The sequence below is a fragment of the Nicotiana tabacum genome, chromosome 21, assembly GCF_000715075.1.
Source record: "Nicotiana tabacum cultivar K326 chromosome 21, ASM71507v2, whole genome shotgun sequence".
Lineage (NCBI taxonomy): Eukaryota > Viridiplantae > Streptophyta > Magnoliopsida > Solanales > Solanaceae > Nicotiana > Nicotiana tabacum.
Window position 1 is genome coordinate 13,552,479 of NC_134100.1, and position 13,395 is coordinate 13,565,873.

The 13,395-nt window shown below is 34.8% G+C and overlaps 1 protein-coding gene across 1 annotated transcript; it reads right to left on the reverse strand.

Annotated features, from left to right (window-relative positions):
- Positions 1 to 4,396: 4,396 nt before the first annotated feature.
- Positions 4,397 to 11,628, reverse strand: LOC107767997 (uncharacterized). The gene is made up of 6 exons (XM_016587100.2): positions 11,471 to 11,628; positions 11,313 to 11,400; positions 11,068 to 11,158; positions 5,993 to 6,077; positions 5,607 to 5,763; positions 4,397 to 5,034 (listed from the first exon to the last, which is right to left on the reverse strand). Exons 1-6 carry the CDS (start codon positions 11,510 to 11,512, stop codon positions 4,919 to 4,921), a joined length of 579 nt encoding a protein of 192 aa, XP_016442586.1. The 5' UTR covers positions 11,513 to 11,628; the 3' UTR covers positions 4,397 to 4,918.
- Between the last annotated feature and the right edge of the window lie 1,767 nt (positions 11,629 to 13,395).

The window sequence follows — 13,395 nt, forward strand, 5'->3', positions numbered from 1 at the left end:
TATATATATATTTTATATATTTTTTGGCTAGCGAATGCAATTATTTTTGCCGACCGACCAATTTTGTATTTTTAGAGGAAGTTTGAATCTGAAAAAAAGAAATCCTGCAACAAGTAATTTTTCTTTTAATTGGCCGAGCAAATTCAGATTAGTCAAGGCCTTAAAAGGGATACAAGTGTGAAGCAAAAAAAGTACACGATCTTTTTCTAGGGTTAATTTCACTGATGGTCACTCAACTATGTTTTAATTTCACTAAAGTCATTCAATTATTTTTTGTCACTTAAAAATAACTAAGCTTTCACGTTGTCACTTAAAAGTCATTTTGGCTCAAACTCTTACCATAAATATGACATGGCATAAAATTTAATGAGAAAAATCCAAAATTAAATCTCGCATAAGCTTAAATGGACCATACCCATTTTAGATCCATTTCTCCCTTAATGTGATTTGACCCATAACTCAAATGGGTTTCAATAAAAAAAATATTAAATTTCACATTAGTTTTAAATGATTATCCTATACTACAAAATTCTTGCCTTTTCTGTTACATAATGCCTATTTATAATTATTCTATACTAAAAAAAATCTTATCTCGTTTGTATGGCCCATCCGAGTCGCTTTATAACTATGTTGAAGTTAAAATACAACTGTATCCAACTCACATAACATATTTAGAATTTTCTAATGAAATTAAAATAGTATTGTATTCATCTTACATAACATATTAATGTATCATAAGTATACAAGAATAATAATAAGGCTAATAAGAGTCTATTTTCACGATGAACATGCAATTACAGACAACCTATTATAATTGTTTAGACAAAAAAAATATTGTATTTGTACGATAAAAATCACACAAAAAAATTACAAGACCTAATTTTATTAGGGGTGTATGTTTTTTCCCCTATTGAAAGTTGAAACCCATTTGGGTTATGGGTCAAATTACATTAAGGGAGAAATTGATCCAAAGTAGGTATGGTCCATTTAAGCTTATGTGGCATTTAGTTTTGGATTTTTCTCATTAAATTTTATGTCATGTCATATTTATGGTAGGGTTTTGAGCCAAAATAATTTTTAAGTTGAAAGTTTAATTACTTTTAAGTGACAAAAAATAATTGAGTGACTTAGTAAAATTGAAATATAGTTGAGTGACCATAAGTGAAATTAACCTCTTTTTCTACTACCCGAATCCGAGAAATCAAACTTTCTTTCTACTGCAAAAATTAGAAAAGAAAAACTAAATGAACCCTAAGTGATCTTGACATTTGGAAATTGGGAAATTGTGAATCATTTATTTATTTAGTTTTGGAAAAGTTTCTACTTGTTTAGAACTATATTACTTAGTACGAAACAACTATATCTATACAGAGAATTTATTTTAACTAATATCTTGATGTGTACAGAATTTGATATGTGACAAGGTTTTATACTGGACCCTTCCTCTCAATATTTTAATAAGGAAAATCTACACTCTATAGCCTCCTTCTAAATTAATAGCCGAAAATATATATATTTTGTACTACCTCCGTTCACGTTTACTTGTCACATTTCGCTTTTCGAGAGTCAATTTGATTAATTTTTTAAGCTAAATTATATTAGATTTCTTAATATTTTAAAATTAAAATTTTGATATTTAGAAACTATATGAAAAGTACTATAATTTGTAATTTTTCTCATATCAATATGGTGAAAAAATACATGTTAAATCGTTGGTCAAAGTTTATGCAGTTTGACTCTCGAAAAGCTAAACTTGACAAGTAAAAGTGAACGGATGAGTATATTAATACATAATATACATATTCAATGGTATTTTCTTAAAATATATTTTGGCTAGTAGTTGTAATTATTTTCGGATGATCGGCAAAATATGTTAAAAGCCCTTTTAATAATGGGATTAGGTATACTCGATGTATCCCATTGCCTTATAAATATGTCTGGCAAAATGATCCTGAATTTATGATAGCTGCATTTAAACTATATAAAAATATTAATCATGTTCAAGACGGCAAGCAATTTCCATAAATTATTAAGTGCCTTTTGAAAGGCAAATAACAAAATTCCCACTTCATTTTAAAGTTGGGTTAGGGTCGCGTTTCGTGGATACTATTTATATTTACTTTTATATTAGTAAACATACTAATATAGAAAACACAAATCAATCCTCTACTTTAGGACAATGGCGAGCTGTACAACAAATCAATCCCCAAATTTTTTATAATATCGAATTTTGACATATAACAACTATTCATAACAAGCTTGATATATTAACTTGAAAATAGAGCAATAATCTGTTATAATCGATTAATATTATGTAAAAATACTTTATATTGTCAATATATATATATATATATATATATATATATATATATATATATATATATATAACTTAACGTTAGTGCTGTCATCGGCGTTAAGAAAAACAAAAGAAAGAATGCTGAAATCGTTTTGTATTTAATCTTCCATTTGATTAAGATAGCATTATTGGTGGGAAAGTATATAAACTATAAAATCAAGAGTCATGGCTGCTCCCAGGAGGTTTCAGGTTCAAATCTGACACATACAAGAATATCATGTGATTTCTTTCTATATGTTTAAGTCTTAGTGAATAAAATTATTCAGTATTTATGCTGGTGAGAGATAACAAATACCCGTTAAATTAATTACAGTGCAAAACTAATAACCCGGACACCATGATTATTTAAAAAATAAAAAATATAAAAATAAAGTACTGGCCGGTAATGAAGAATGAAAGGGGAGTAATGGAGAAGATCAAAACCCTATCACTTACAACTCATGAACATGCTGGTGAAAGTTTTTTTGTGGGGCTTATTGACTAAAGTCTACTAGAAAGGCAGAAAAGGAACCTTATCGAAATGATGTTGAAGACTGGTGCCATGTTCATGCAAAGTCAAGAAGCATGACATTTTAGTGAGCTTAATAATGAAAGCTATACAATTTTATTTAAAAATTATTGGTCCCCTCAACCCCCCACCCACCCCCACCCAAAACCCAACCTACGTTCTACTTCTATCAACTGACCATGCAACTTATATTCCTATTTATTCTGATCCTATGCCTATTTGTACTCCTCTAATTGGTTCTCTTTTCAATCTAAAGTGGTATGCAAAATTAAGATTTAGAACTACAATCTACAATGAGCATGTACTACTTGGTATCCAAATTGGCCCATTTACCTTTAAGCAAACGTTAGGAGAGCAAGAATTAACCTAAATAGCTATCTGCCTAACCTCTTAAACTAAAAATAGTCGAAAAGTATTTAATATATGTATAATTCATCTATAATACGTGTATAGCCATGTATAATCTATATATAGCGACTAAGAAAAGTAAATAATGAAGTCGGTCGGCTATGTGTGAAAATCCTTATTTACGATCAAGGCCCATATCTTGAGCCAGTAAACTTGGGAGAAATTCAAAAATAGCCAGATTTACATCTGGTCATTCAAAAATATCCCAGTTTTAAAAGTAATCGAAATTTAGTTATTTTTCATGTAAAGATAAATCTGAGCGAAAACACTGTTCAAAACCCGGAAAATACGCCAGTATATTATGCTGGAGTTCCAGCATAAGTACACTAGAACTCCAGAATAATATACTGGAGTTCCAGCAAGTATACCGGTCCAGCATAATATGCTGGAGTTCATACACAAGTGCACCGAACTCCAATATATTATGCTGGACCGGTCTCTGTTGCAGCAAAATAGTGGCTATTTTTCATTGACTTGGTAAACGCTGGCTATTTTTGAATGACTAGTCCGAAAACTGGCTATACCGTGCTATTTTCACAGTAAACTTTCAAGAATCCTTACCAACCCAACTGAAGGCAATGAACGTAATGGTATCTGACTAGTGGCAGATACACCCATTTGTAAGAGGTGTCACCCGACACCATTTCGTCAATAAAAAGAAAAAAAATCATATATAAATACAACGTAAACATCAATATGAGACATGAAATAAAACATTAATAAAACCAATGTAGTCCTAAATCTAAACCTGCCTACAAGACGAATGGTAACAACATTGTTTATGCAAAATCTTGTGTAAGCTACTGCTCGTGGCGCTTGTTTCTAGCTTCCTTTTTCTAGCGGAAGGTGAAGTTTATTGCTTTAATGTAAAGCACATTGTGACAGTGAAAAGGAAATTTATCTATTTGCTTATGATGTTTTGCACCAAAGTGAAAAGGAAATTTATCTACATCCTCCTGAATATGGCATGTAAAAACTTTAGGTCCCTTCCACTGTGATCCTAAAAAGAAACTTCAACAAGAGGCATCACACTTTCACCTCAAAATATTGGTTTCTTGTTTTTTCGCCCCCCAAAAAATTGAATGTAAAGGAAATGGTAACGTGAACTAAAAGCTCAATCATAATCTACAAATGATTTCCCAACTCCAAAGTTCACGGAAGAGCTGTAGGCACACGATTACAATCCACAAACAAGAATAGTCATTTAGTAAGCATCTTTCAGCCTTTCAGTACCATACTAAAGACAGTAAAGAAATTGAAGCTTCAGGCAAAAAGTTGAGATTGTGACATTAGTGAAATTTGAGAAGAGGCAGATGGTTGTAGTTAGAGTCATAAAACACCGTTTGTCCATTTGTCCTCTCGTCTTCAAGTCCTCTCTATCTTGCAGCAGCAGTTCTGAGCATTCTAAACTATGGTGTTCAAAGAGGCGTTCAAAGAGTTGGACCTTCCGAGTTCCGAGGGAGAAGGGGAAACATTCCACTTCTCCCATTCTTGTCTTCTTGAATAGTGCATCTCCAAAGGACAAAACTGTGATTAAGCAACCTATAGGGAAGGTAAATTTCTGGAAGTATTAACTATCAGATTCGAGTTTGTTTAACAGCAAGAAGCATTTGCAACATTAGCTGGAACATTATGCCCTGCATCATCTAAGGCTTTTGCAACATATCTGCTAAGGCGGAACATATCTGTTCTCTCATAGCATCCCTGTTATTTGCACTGAGTGTAAAAACTCTAGCTCCTGGATGATTTCTCATCCTCGCAACTGCAAAAATCCAAAACCATGTTGGTTTATTTTTTCCTCGATGAGTAAAAGAAAATTGGTTTATAAGTCCAACAACTTGTGGAAAACAGAGAGGTCAAAGCGAAGAATAAAAGACAATAAAATAAAATATGTATAAGATTTGTGAAAAAATGACCAAGAAAAGAGGCATAAGTTGAATATGCAGAGTGCCCGAGAATGGTCAAGTTGATAGCTTATGTACTTGCATCCATGTATGGGCAGAATTATTTAGCAAACATAATTTCAGAGTTTTCATCTCTTGTTTGTGGCTTCAATGAAGGTAAATGGTCAAAGAAGTTCGATTAGCATTTTTATTTTTGGACTATTGGCGAGCTGCCCCTTTAGTTACTCTAAACCCTTGCATAAAATCTATTTGGCCCTTATACCACTCTAAAGTAGAAGATATTTCTTCTATGAATATGAATCTGTAGTACATAGATACTTGGCTAGCAATGTGATTGATTTGGATTTGGTATATCAAATTACCGGTGTGATCGCAACAAAAGTAAGTTTTAGACCTACATAAAAGCACAACATACAGATAGAGGGAATACCTCCAGGAATATCTCGGCCTGCTTTTGGAATGGGGATAGAAGCCAAGAGTGGGATATTGGATTGCAGGACCTTTAGTACAGCTGGAAAGAATGAGGAACTGTAGAGCTCCATCTTCCCAACTTCGTCGATGATGAAGAGATCAGTATCTTCCCTTACCTAACAAATTTATGAACCATCAAAATGGCAAAATACAATGTACTACAGATCAGACAAGTTTTTTATTTATTTGATAAAGTAAAGATGAGACATATTAAACGGTTTATAATTTACAATCAAGATAAGCTATTAAAGAAGAGGCACAAACAAAGTTATCGCTCAAAGCAAAGGACAGCAATGTCAGAGACCCTCTTATGAGACTAAAATCCTACCGAACAACTCAACCGACCTGCAACTCTGGCAATGCCAGCAACTCAAATGACGCAACATCTACCCTGTATCTTCCCACAGTGGGCCATCTGAGAGACTCTGGGCTGCATGGCTAAAAATGCTTCAGCAAATATGACACAATTATACAAAAACCATGCCATTATTTATGAGAACATAGTCAGATAATTTAACATATTGCTGGCCTGAACTAGAAAACAACCTTAATATATAAGCTATAACGTTTGACATTTTTGTTACCACTTCACAGAAAATAACTCAACTGTAATTACTCATGCTGCAATTATTATTTTTATTTTATTTTTCAGGTAAAGTACTCATGCTGCATGTTATGATCCAAAATAGGAACTTGAGGAAGAGTAAGTTATCAGAAACTAGCAACTTGAATCAAATTTGACATCATTCATCAGAGAGAAAAAGGACTGGAAGATAAACAGATAATTATTCAGTCTTCTCATTTCTCCCATAACTAAAAACCGATGGATATAATAACAAAAGAAATAGGCTGAACACAACATCTCATATGGAACTCTCAATTCATAAAACTCTCGTGGAATAATGCTATAAAGTTAAAGGGCAAGAAATACTTCGAGACATAATTAACTACATATCATTACCATTTTCACCGAGAAATGCATTTTCAGATAACTTGATTGGGAAGAAACTTTCTAGAATAAGTACTAGAAGAAAAGAGGGAGGACCAGGTTTCCTATTCAAATTAGACCTTCAAACAGTCAACTATCACGTGAATTAGAATTTCTAGGATTTTGTGATGTTGAAGATGGTTTTGGAGAACAGTGGAGAAAATGGGTAAGTTCTGTATATCGAAGGTGAGTTGCTGAGTCCTGGTCTAAGGGAGACTGTGTGGTTTTCTCGACAGCTCCAGAAGGTTGAGGCCGAGACTCATTATCTCTCTTTTTGCTCATTCTGATGATGGAGAGAGCAAGATGACGGACAAAGTGGTGGCAGAAGGTTCTTCTGAAGGGCTTTACGGCAAGAGTTAGAAGTAACGATAAGTTAGACGCTATCCCTTGTTCGCAGATGATACCCTGATATTTGTAAATTACTAAATTTTGTAATGCTGAGATACTCTAGTTATCTTACCCGAGATAGGTCCTAATGTGGTCCAAGTAATTTCGAGGCTGAAAAATCAATCTTAAGATGTGTGAGATTTTACTAATGAGAGAGGTGGACAACATTAAGCAATTAGTGCAGGTGTTCAACCACAGGATAAAAGCACTTCCAACAATTTATATTAGGGCTACTGCTAGGAGCATCAAACAGGGACCTAGAGTTTAGATTGTTGTGATTGAAAGAACAGGACAAGTCGAGTGGGGTAAAGAAAAGGTAGTTGTCCAAAGTGGTTAAGTCTTGATCAAGAGTACACTAGCAAGTATCGCAACATATTACATGTTCCTCATACTCACACAGACAAGTATAACTGAAAAGTTGGAAAAACTTCAGACTCACACTGACAAGTATAACTGAAATGTTGGAAAAACTTCAGATAAACTTCCCGTGGAACAATGGGACACAAAATTTCATATGGTAAATCAAACGTGGTCACATCCACTTTGATCTGTTGGCTGTTGGAGGGTGCGGAGTAAATGATTTAAGAACTTCAAAAGAGCATTACCAGGCAAGTGACAAATGGATATTTGGGACAGAGGACCAGGCATTATGATGAGCAGTGGAGATTCGAAAATAACACTTGACCTTATGGAGATGCGGTACAGAAGAGCAACATGAAGGGAAGAATGTCAAATTGCTGACATTTAAAAGGAGAAGAAGTAAATGTAGAGCTCGGAATATAGCCCCCTAAAACTTATGTAGGTGTGGGTGCGAAAGAGAAAGGAAAACGAGAGCTCTCTTTCTTACTGTGGGATGAGACTCGGATTATTTTCCAGTGGTAATGGGGTTGCGCCGGGGATCAGCTCTTAGCCCATTTTTATTCACTCTGGCAATGGATTTACTGACGCGACACATTCAAGGGGAGGTGTCATGGTGTATGTTATTTGCAGAAGACATAGTGTTGATTGATAAGATGCATTTCGGGATTAACGCTAGGTTGGAGGTGTGGAGACAAACCCTAGAGTCTAAAGGTTTTAAGTTGAGTAGGACGAAAACAGAATATTTGGAGTGCAAGTTCAGTGTTGGGACGCATGAAGCTGAAGAGGAAGTGAAGCTTGATACACAAGTCATCCCCAAGAGAGAGAGTACTAAATACCTTGGGTATGTAATACAAGGTAATGGTGAGATTGACGAAGATGTTATTGTATTGGAGCGGGATGGATGAAATAGTGACTCGCATCTGGTGTTTTGCGTGATAGGAATGTACCATCACGATTTAAGGGCAAGTTCTACAAGGCGGTAGTTAGACCGACTATGTTATATGGAGTCGAGTGTTGGCCAGTCAAGGAGTCTCATGTTCAGAAGATGAAAGTGGCGGAAATGAGGATGTTGAGATGGATGTGTGGGTACACCAAGAGAGATAAGATTAGAAATGAAGTTATTAGGGACAAGGTGGGTGTGGCTCCTGCAGAAGACAAGTTGCGAGAATCGAGATTGAGATGGTCCGGGCATGTGAAGAGGAGACACCAATGTCCCGGTTAAGAGGTGTGAGAGGTTGACCATGACGGGTCAGAGGAAGGGGAGAGCGAGGCCTAAGAAGTACTGGGGAGAGGTGATTAGGCAGGACATGGCACTACTTCAAATTAAGACTTTGTACAAATTAGAGTATGCCTTTAATTATTTTTATAACTTTTGGACAGTGGACAACCAAGAGATTCATGCTAGTACAGATGACTCTGTGTTCTTAAGAAACCATACTTTTGTGTAGGTTCTCCACATTTTGCTATACTTTTTTTATACGATTGTGTAAACAACATCACTAAGTTATTACTCCCTCCGTTCCAGTTTACGTGAGCATATTTTTTTTTTGGTCCGTTCCAAAAAAGTGATACATTTCTAAATTTGGAAACAATTTAACTTAAACTTCCAATTCTACCCTCAAATAAAAGCTTTTATAGTCACACAAATACTTTGTCATGTTTAACACCACAAGTTTTAAAAGAGTAATTGTCACACAAATGCTATGTCTTTTTAGGAGCACAAGTTTTAAAAGTATTCATTTTTTCTTAAACTTCGGTTCACATAAAATGGAAGGGAGGGGGTACTCTTTTCGAGAGGGACATCACTAAATTATTACGTCATCATAAGAAAGTACTAGAAACATTATGTTTCATAGTCTCAACTTGATATCAAAACCAAGGTCTCGTTAGACTTCCTCTACTCAGTTCACTCCCCCTCAATCTTCTATTGATCTTCTGCACAACTATTCCAACATCAGAAGAGTTCTACCAATTGAATTTACCTACACAAATTACCTCACCGGGAAGGTTTCCTCACTATACTAAAAAGGCTACCTCTTCTTTCTCCACTATGCTAAAAATCAATACTTCATCTTCTTGGTGGATGGTTCCATTCCATGTCCATCACCCACTCACGATGAGTATTCTTTATGGATTCAATAAAGCACTGTCACCCTTAACTGGATTAATACTAGTCGCTCACCCCTTGTTCTTGACAACCTTGTGAAACCTCCAAAGGATTGAAAACCTGTCAACGAAAATGTTGTGACTCAAACCATCCAAGGATCACCCCTCTCTGGTCACACTTCTGTTTCCAGGCTTAATGCCACTGGTCAGTGCCATCATTCATAATCTCGCAGCCCGTATTCTTAACTGAGGAAGCACATATCAATACAGCTACCTAGGATTACTTCACTCCTCAAACAGCTTATTAGCAGTATACGCTGACACAAAATGGACCTTCTATGTCCTCTCAAAACTTCTTCTAACATTCCGTCATCCAAGGTTCAAATGGTGGACAGGTCAAGGAAAAAATAACAAGGGCCACTATAAAGGTTGGGATCATTGGCAATATTCTCCTAATGCTTCTTATCCCTTTTCTTAGCCATTGATTTGGTTTGCAAGAAAATTTTCAAACTTGTGGCGATGGTGTTCTTGGCTGTTCATACTTCAACCTCTCTAAACAGTACAAATTCTCTTTCTATTTTAACCATATTGCTTTGAAATGTCCCAACTGGTTTAAACATGCTTTTATGTCCAATCTCTAGCCTGAATGCCATTGGAGTTATGAGTTTAGAGGAGGGTTCAACAAGCAGTTTGTTACCAAGAAGCCCCAATTTCACCAAGCCAATAAACCAGAATCTTTCATTGTCTACTTGTCATTACAGTGGTCCATCTCAATTCATGACCTGCAATGGCAACCTTCTACTATTATACTTTCCACAAGCACTTCTACATTTTCCCTTTCTTTTCTTTCTTTTACTCTTTTCCTTTTGACCTAGAAATTTGTTGCTTCAGCAACTCAAGGATTACGCCAAACTTGTCCACCCTTCTTCACCTAACAACCACACTTGGTTCAACAACCAGCACTTATATATCTACCTTGCATTGTTTTTAAAAGCGACGAGCCCAAAAAAGTGACAAGGTCCACAAGGCTTGAAGTGAAAAAATGATAAGTGAAGCGCACAATTTATTGGAATCACGGCGCTTCTCTGAATGCATGGTTTCGGCATGAAGTGATAGCCCCTAATTTCGCATCAGTTCATCGCTTTAAGCAACAAAACATAGCTTTTATAAGCACATCTACCACGTATCTACCACGTATCCTTTTTTTGCAAAATGTTTTACTCAAGAAAAAATCTATTATCTATTGAGCTTATACAAAGACAATAATTATTTACCAATTGTAACAAACCCGATATTACACCCAACCAACTGATTATATTAACTCAACAGTAATTGTGATTACAATGTAGATGCTAACGATAGTAAGGATAGAGCAACATAAATCTAAGAAGAAAGGGGATGAGAATTAGACTGATACAGAATTGGAGATGAAAAATATAGAAGACCAGAGATGAGAACACAGAGCTAAGACTTGACAACTTCAGCATAAATTACTTAGATAAAACACCAAAACAAACAGATAAGCCGCGTATGCATGTGTATAGAAATTACTTAGTAATTAAGAAGAAATCAGAAGCACCTGGAGATTTTGTTAGAAGCAAGAAGCCCTTTACGGCCATCGAGCGTCACGACCTCAAACCCAACCCTCTCCGTTCCTTCTCTAATCTCCCCTTCACCAAATTTAAATCAACAACTCAAGAGTTATTCAATCATAGTATATATTTGTAAATTAGACACTCCAAATAGTATAATTAAAGATATTGAGAATATATACACAGCTAATATTATAAACAGGAACAAATGAAGAGAGAGAGAGAGACATACGAGTATAGAAACCCTGAAATTTCAAATTAGGATTGGAATTTCTGAGGGTTTCGAGTACTCTAACTATCAAAGTTGTCTTTCCAACACCCTGCAAAAAAAAAATGACTGTAAATTTCAGATTTTATACAAAGTAACAAAAATGGGAGATAAGAGTATACAGGAGAGCCAGTGACGAGGAAGCATTTTCCTGTAGCTGCCATTTTCGTCTCCCTAGTGTTTTCTGAACTGAAGAATTAATGATTTTACAGACGGTTCAAGTTTCCACACATCCCAAACCGGAAAACCGAGCCAGGCCCGGAAATGAACCGGCAGCCGGGTTATTTTAAGTTATTGATTTCTAAAGTAGCATACTTTTTGTATATTTAAGGGGTCGTTTGGTTCATGGGACGAGGGAAATTGTGTGGTATTTGCCTTTGCCTTTAGTGAAGCTTCAGGCTCTAGTGAGGGTGTACATGGACCGGGTTGGTTCGGTTTTTATCAAAACCAAACTAAATCAACTATATCGGTTTGGATTGGTTCGGTTTTGTCGGATTTTTCGGGTTTTTGGGTTTTTTTTGTTACATGAATATTATTTCAATCTTACTTTGTTAAAATTATAGATAAAGTTTTGATAAGTGAATATATGTTTAGTAAATATGGAAAAAAATTGACAAACATATGATCTATTAAAATATTCTAATGGGAGAATTTTTTTAGTAACACATGATAGTTATTTTCGTAGTCGTCTAACAATAATTTTTTGTTAATTTACGCTTTCAAGGTTAATACATGAGAGTACCCCAAATATTTCTACATTTTCTAAAGAAAATTCACTATAAAGTCTTAAAATATAAATAAAATTTATATATTTATATGTCGGTTTGGTTCGGGTTTTTTTATTCAATACCAAACCAAGTCAAACCAAACCTAGTCGGATTTTTTAATCGGTTTGGTTTGGTTTTTCGATTTGGTGCGGTTTTCCGGTTCGGTTTGAACACCCCTAGCCGCTCCAGCATAAAATAGGTAATTTTCATGTGACCAATTTTTTTGAGAAAAATGTCCGAATTTACACCTTCAATGTTGCTTATGGTTTATAACTACAGTCAAGTCTCTCTATAACATCCTCCTTCATTCCAATATCTTTTGGCTCCTGTAATGAAGTGTTATTATAGAAAATATATATTATAACATAATATAAAAATTGAATATAAAAAAATTTAGCTTTTATAGTGAAAGATTGTTATATAGGAATGCTATCATAAGTCTGACTATATCTCACTTTGGAGCTCTGTTAGGGGGTCATGGAAAAAAAAATATTTTTTTCTAATGGCGCGAGTAATATTAGAGTAAAGTTTATTCACAAAATAACACATGGATAAATTTGACCATTTTCCTTACATTAAAAGTAAGTACTTATTTGGAAAAATCATTTACAACGTAATATTATACCATGGAGGTTTGACATTCTTTTTAAAACAAATAATTGTTCTCCTAAAACGAAAAAAAAATCTGCTTAAGAATACCCTTTATTGAATACTTGAAAAACTTAATTACAAAAACTAAATTAGAACTACATCCAATGGCGTGAAAGAAAACAGGCTACAGTCGATTAATTAAAGGAAAACTTTCAGAGACCCTTCAATGTTGGCCCCTAGTGCTTCTTTTCAATTTTAGATATTGTACATTCAAGTTTATTTTCTTAAAATTTTCATAAGTGTTCCCACATGTTGTGAGTTTCGTGCTCGATTTATACTTAATTTTATTCTAGTAAGACTAAAATTACAAATCAACAACATATTAAACCATATTAAACCACTTCTTAATTCATAGGAAGCACTGTCATGATGGTGTTTGAAGAGGCTGAATTTGGATTTTATTCTTCAAAAAACTAGCGCTTAGTATGATAAGAGAAACAGATTATACTAGTGAAAAATTGTATAGTTTTGAAATAGCTTGTTAGGTGGTTATATCTTACTATTACTATTTCCTCACTGTAAGGAAATGGGAGCCCAGATTCATCGCCTCAACAGCATCACTAACCTTCTCAGCAGACTAGGCCAGATTACCAGAGCTCCCAACGAAGTTCTACGACTATGAGATTCTT

Coding starts and splice junctions, on each gene's coding strand:
- LOC107767997 (XM_016587100.2), bottom strand. CDS start 11,512: ATGGCAGCTACAGGAAAATGCTTCCTCGTCACTGGCTCTCCT. Junction 11,159..11,312: donor ATTTCAGGGTTTCTATACTC/GTATGTCTCTCT, acceptor AATTTGGTGAAG/GGGAGATTAGAGAAGGAACG. Junction 5,035..5,606: donor AGGCCGAGATATTCCTGGAG/GTATTCCCTCTA, acceptor GGATTTTTGCAG/TTGCGAGGATGAGAAATCAT.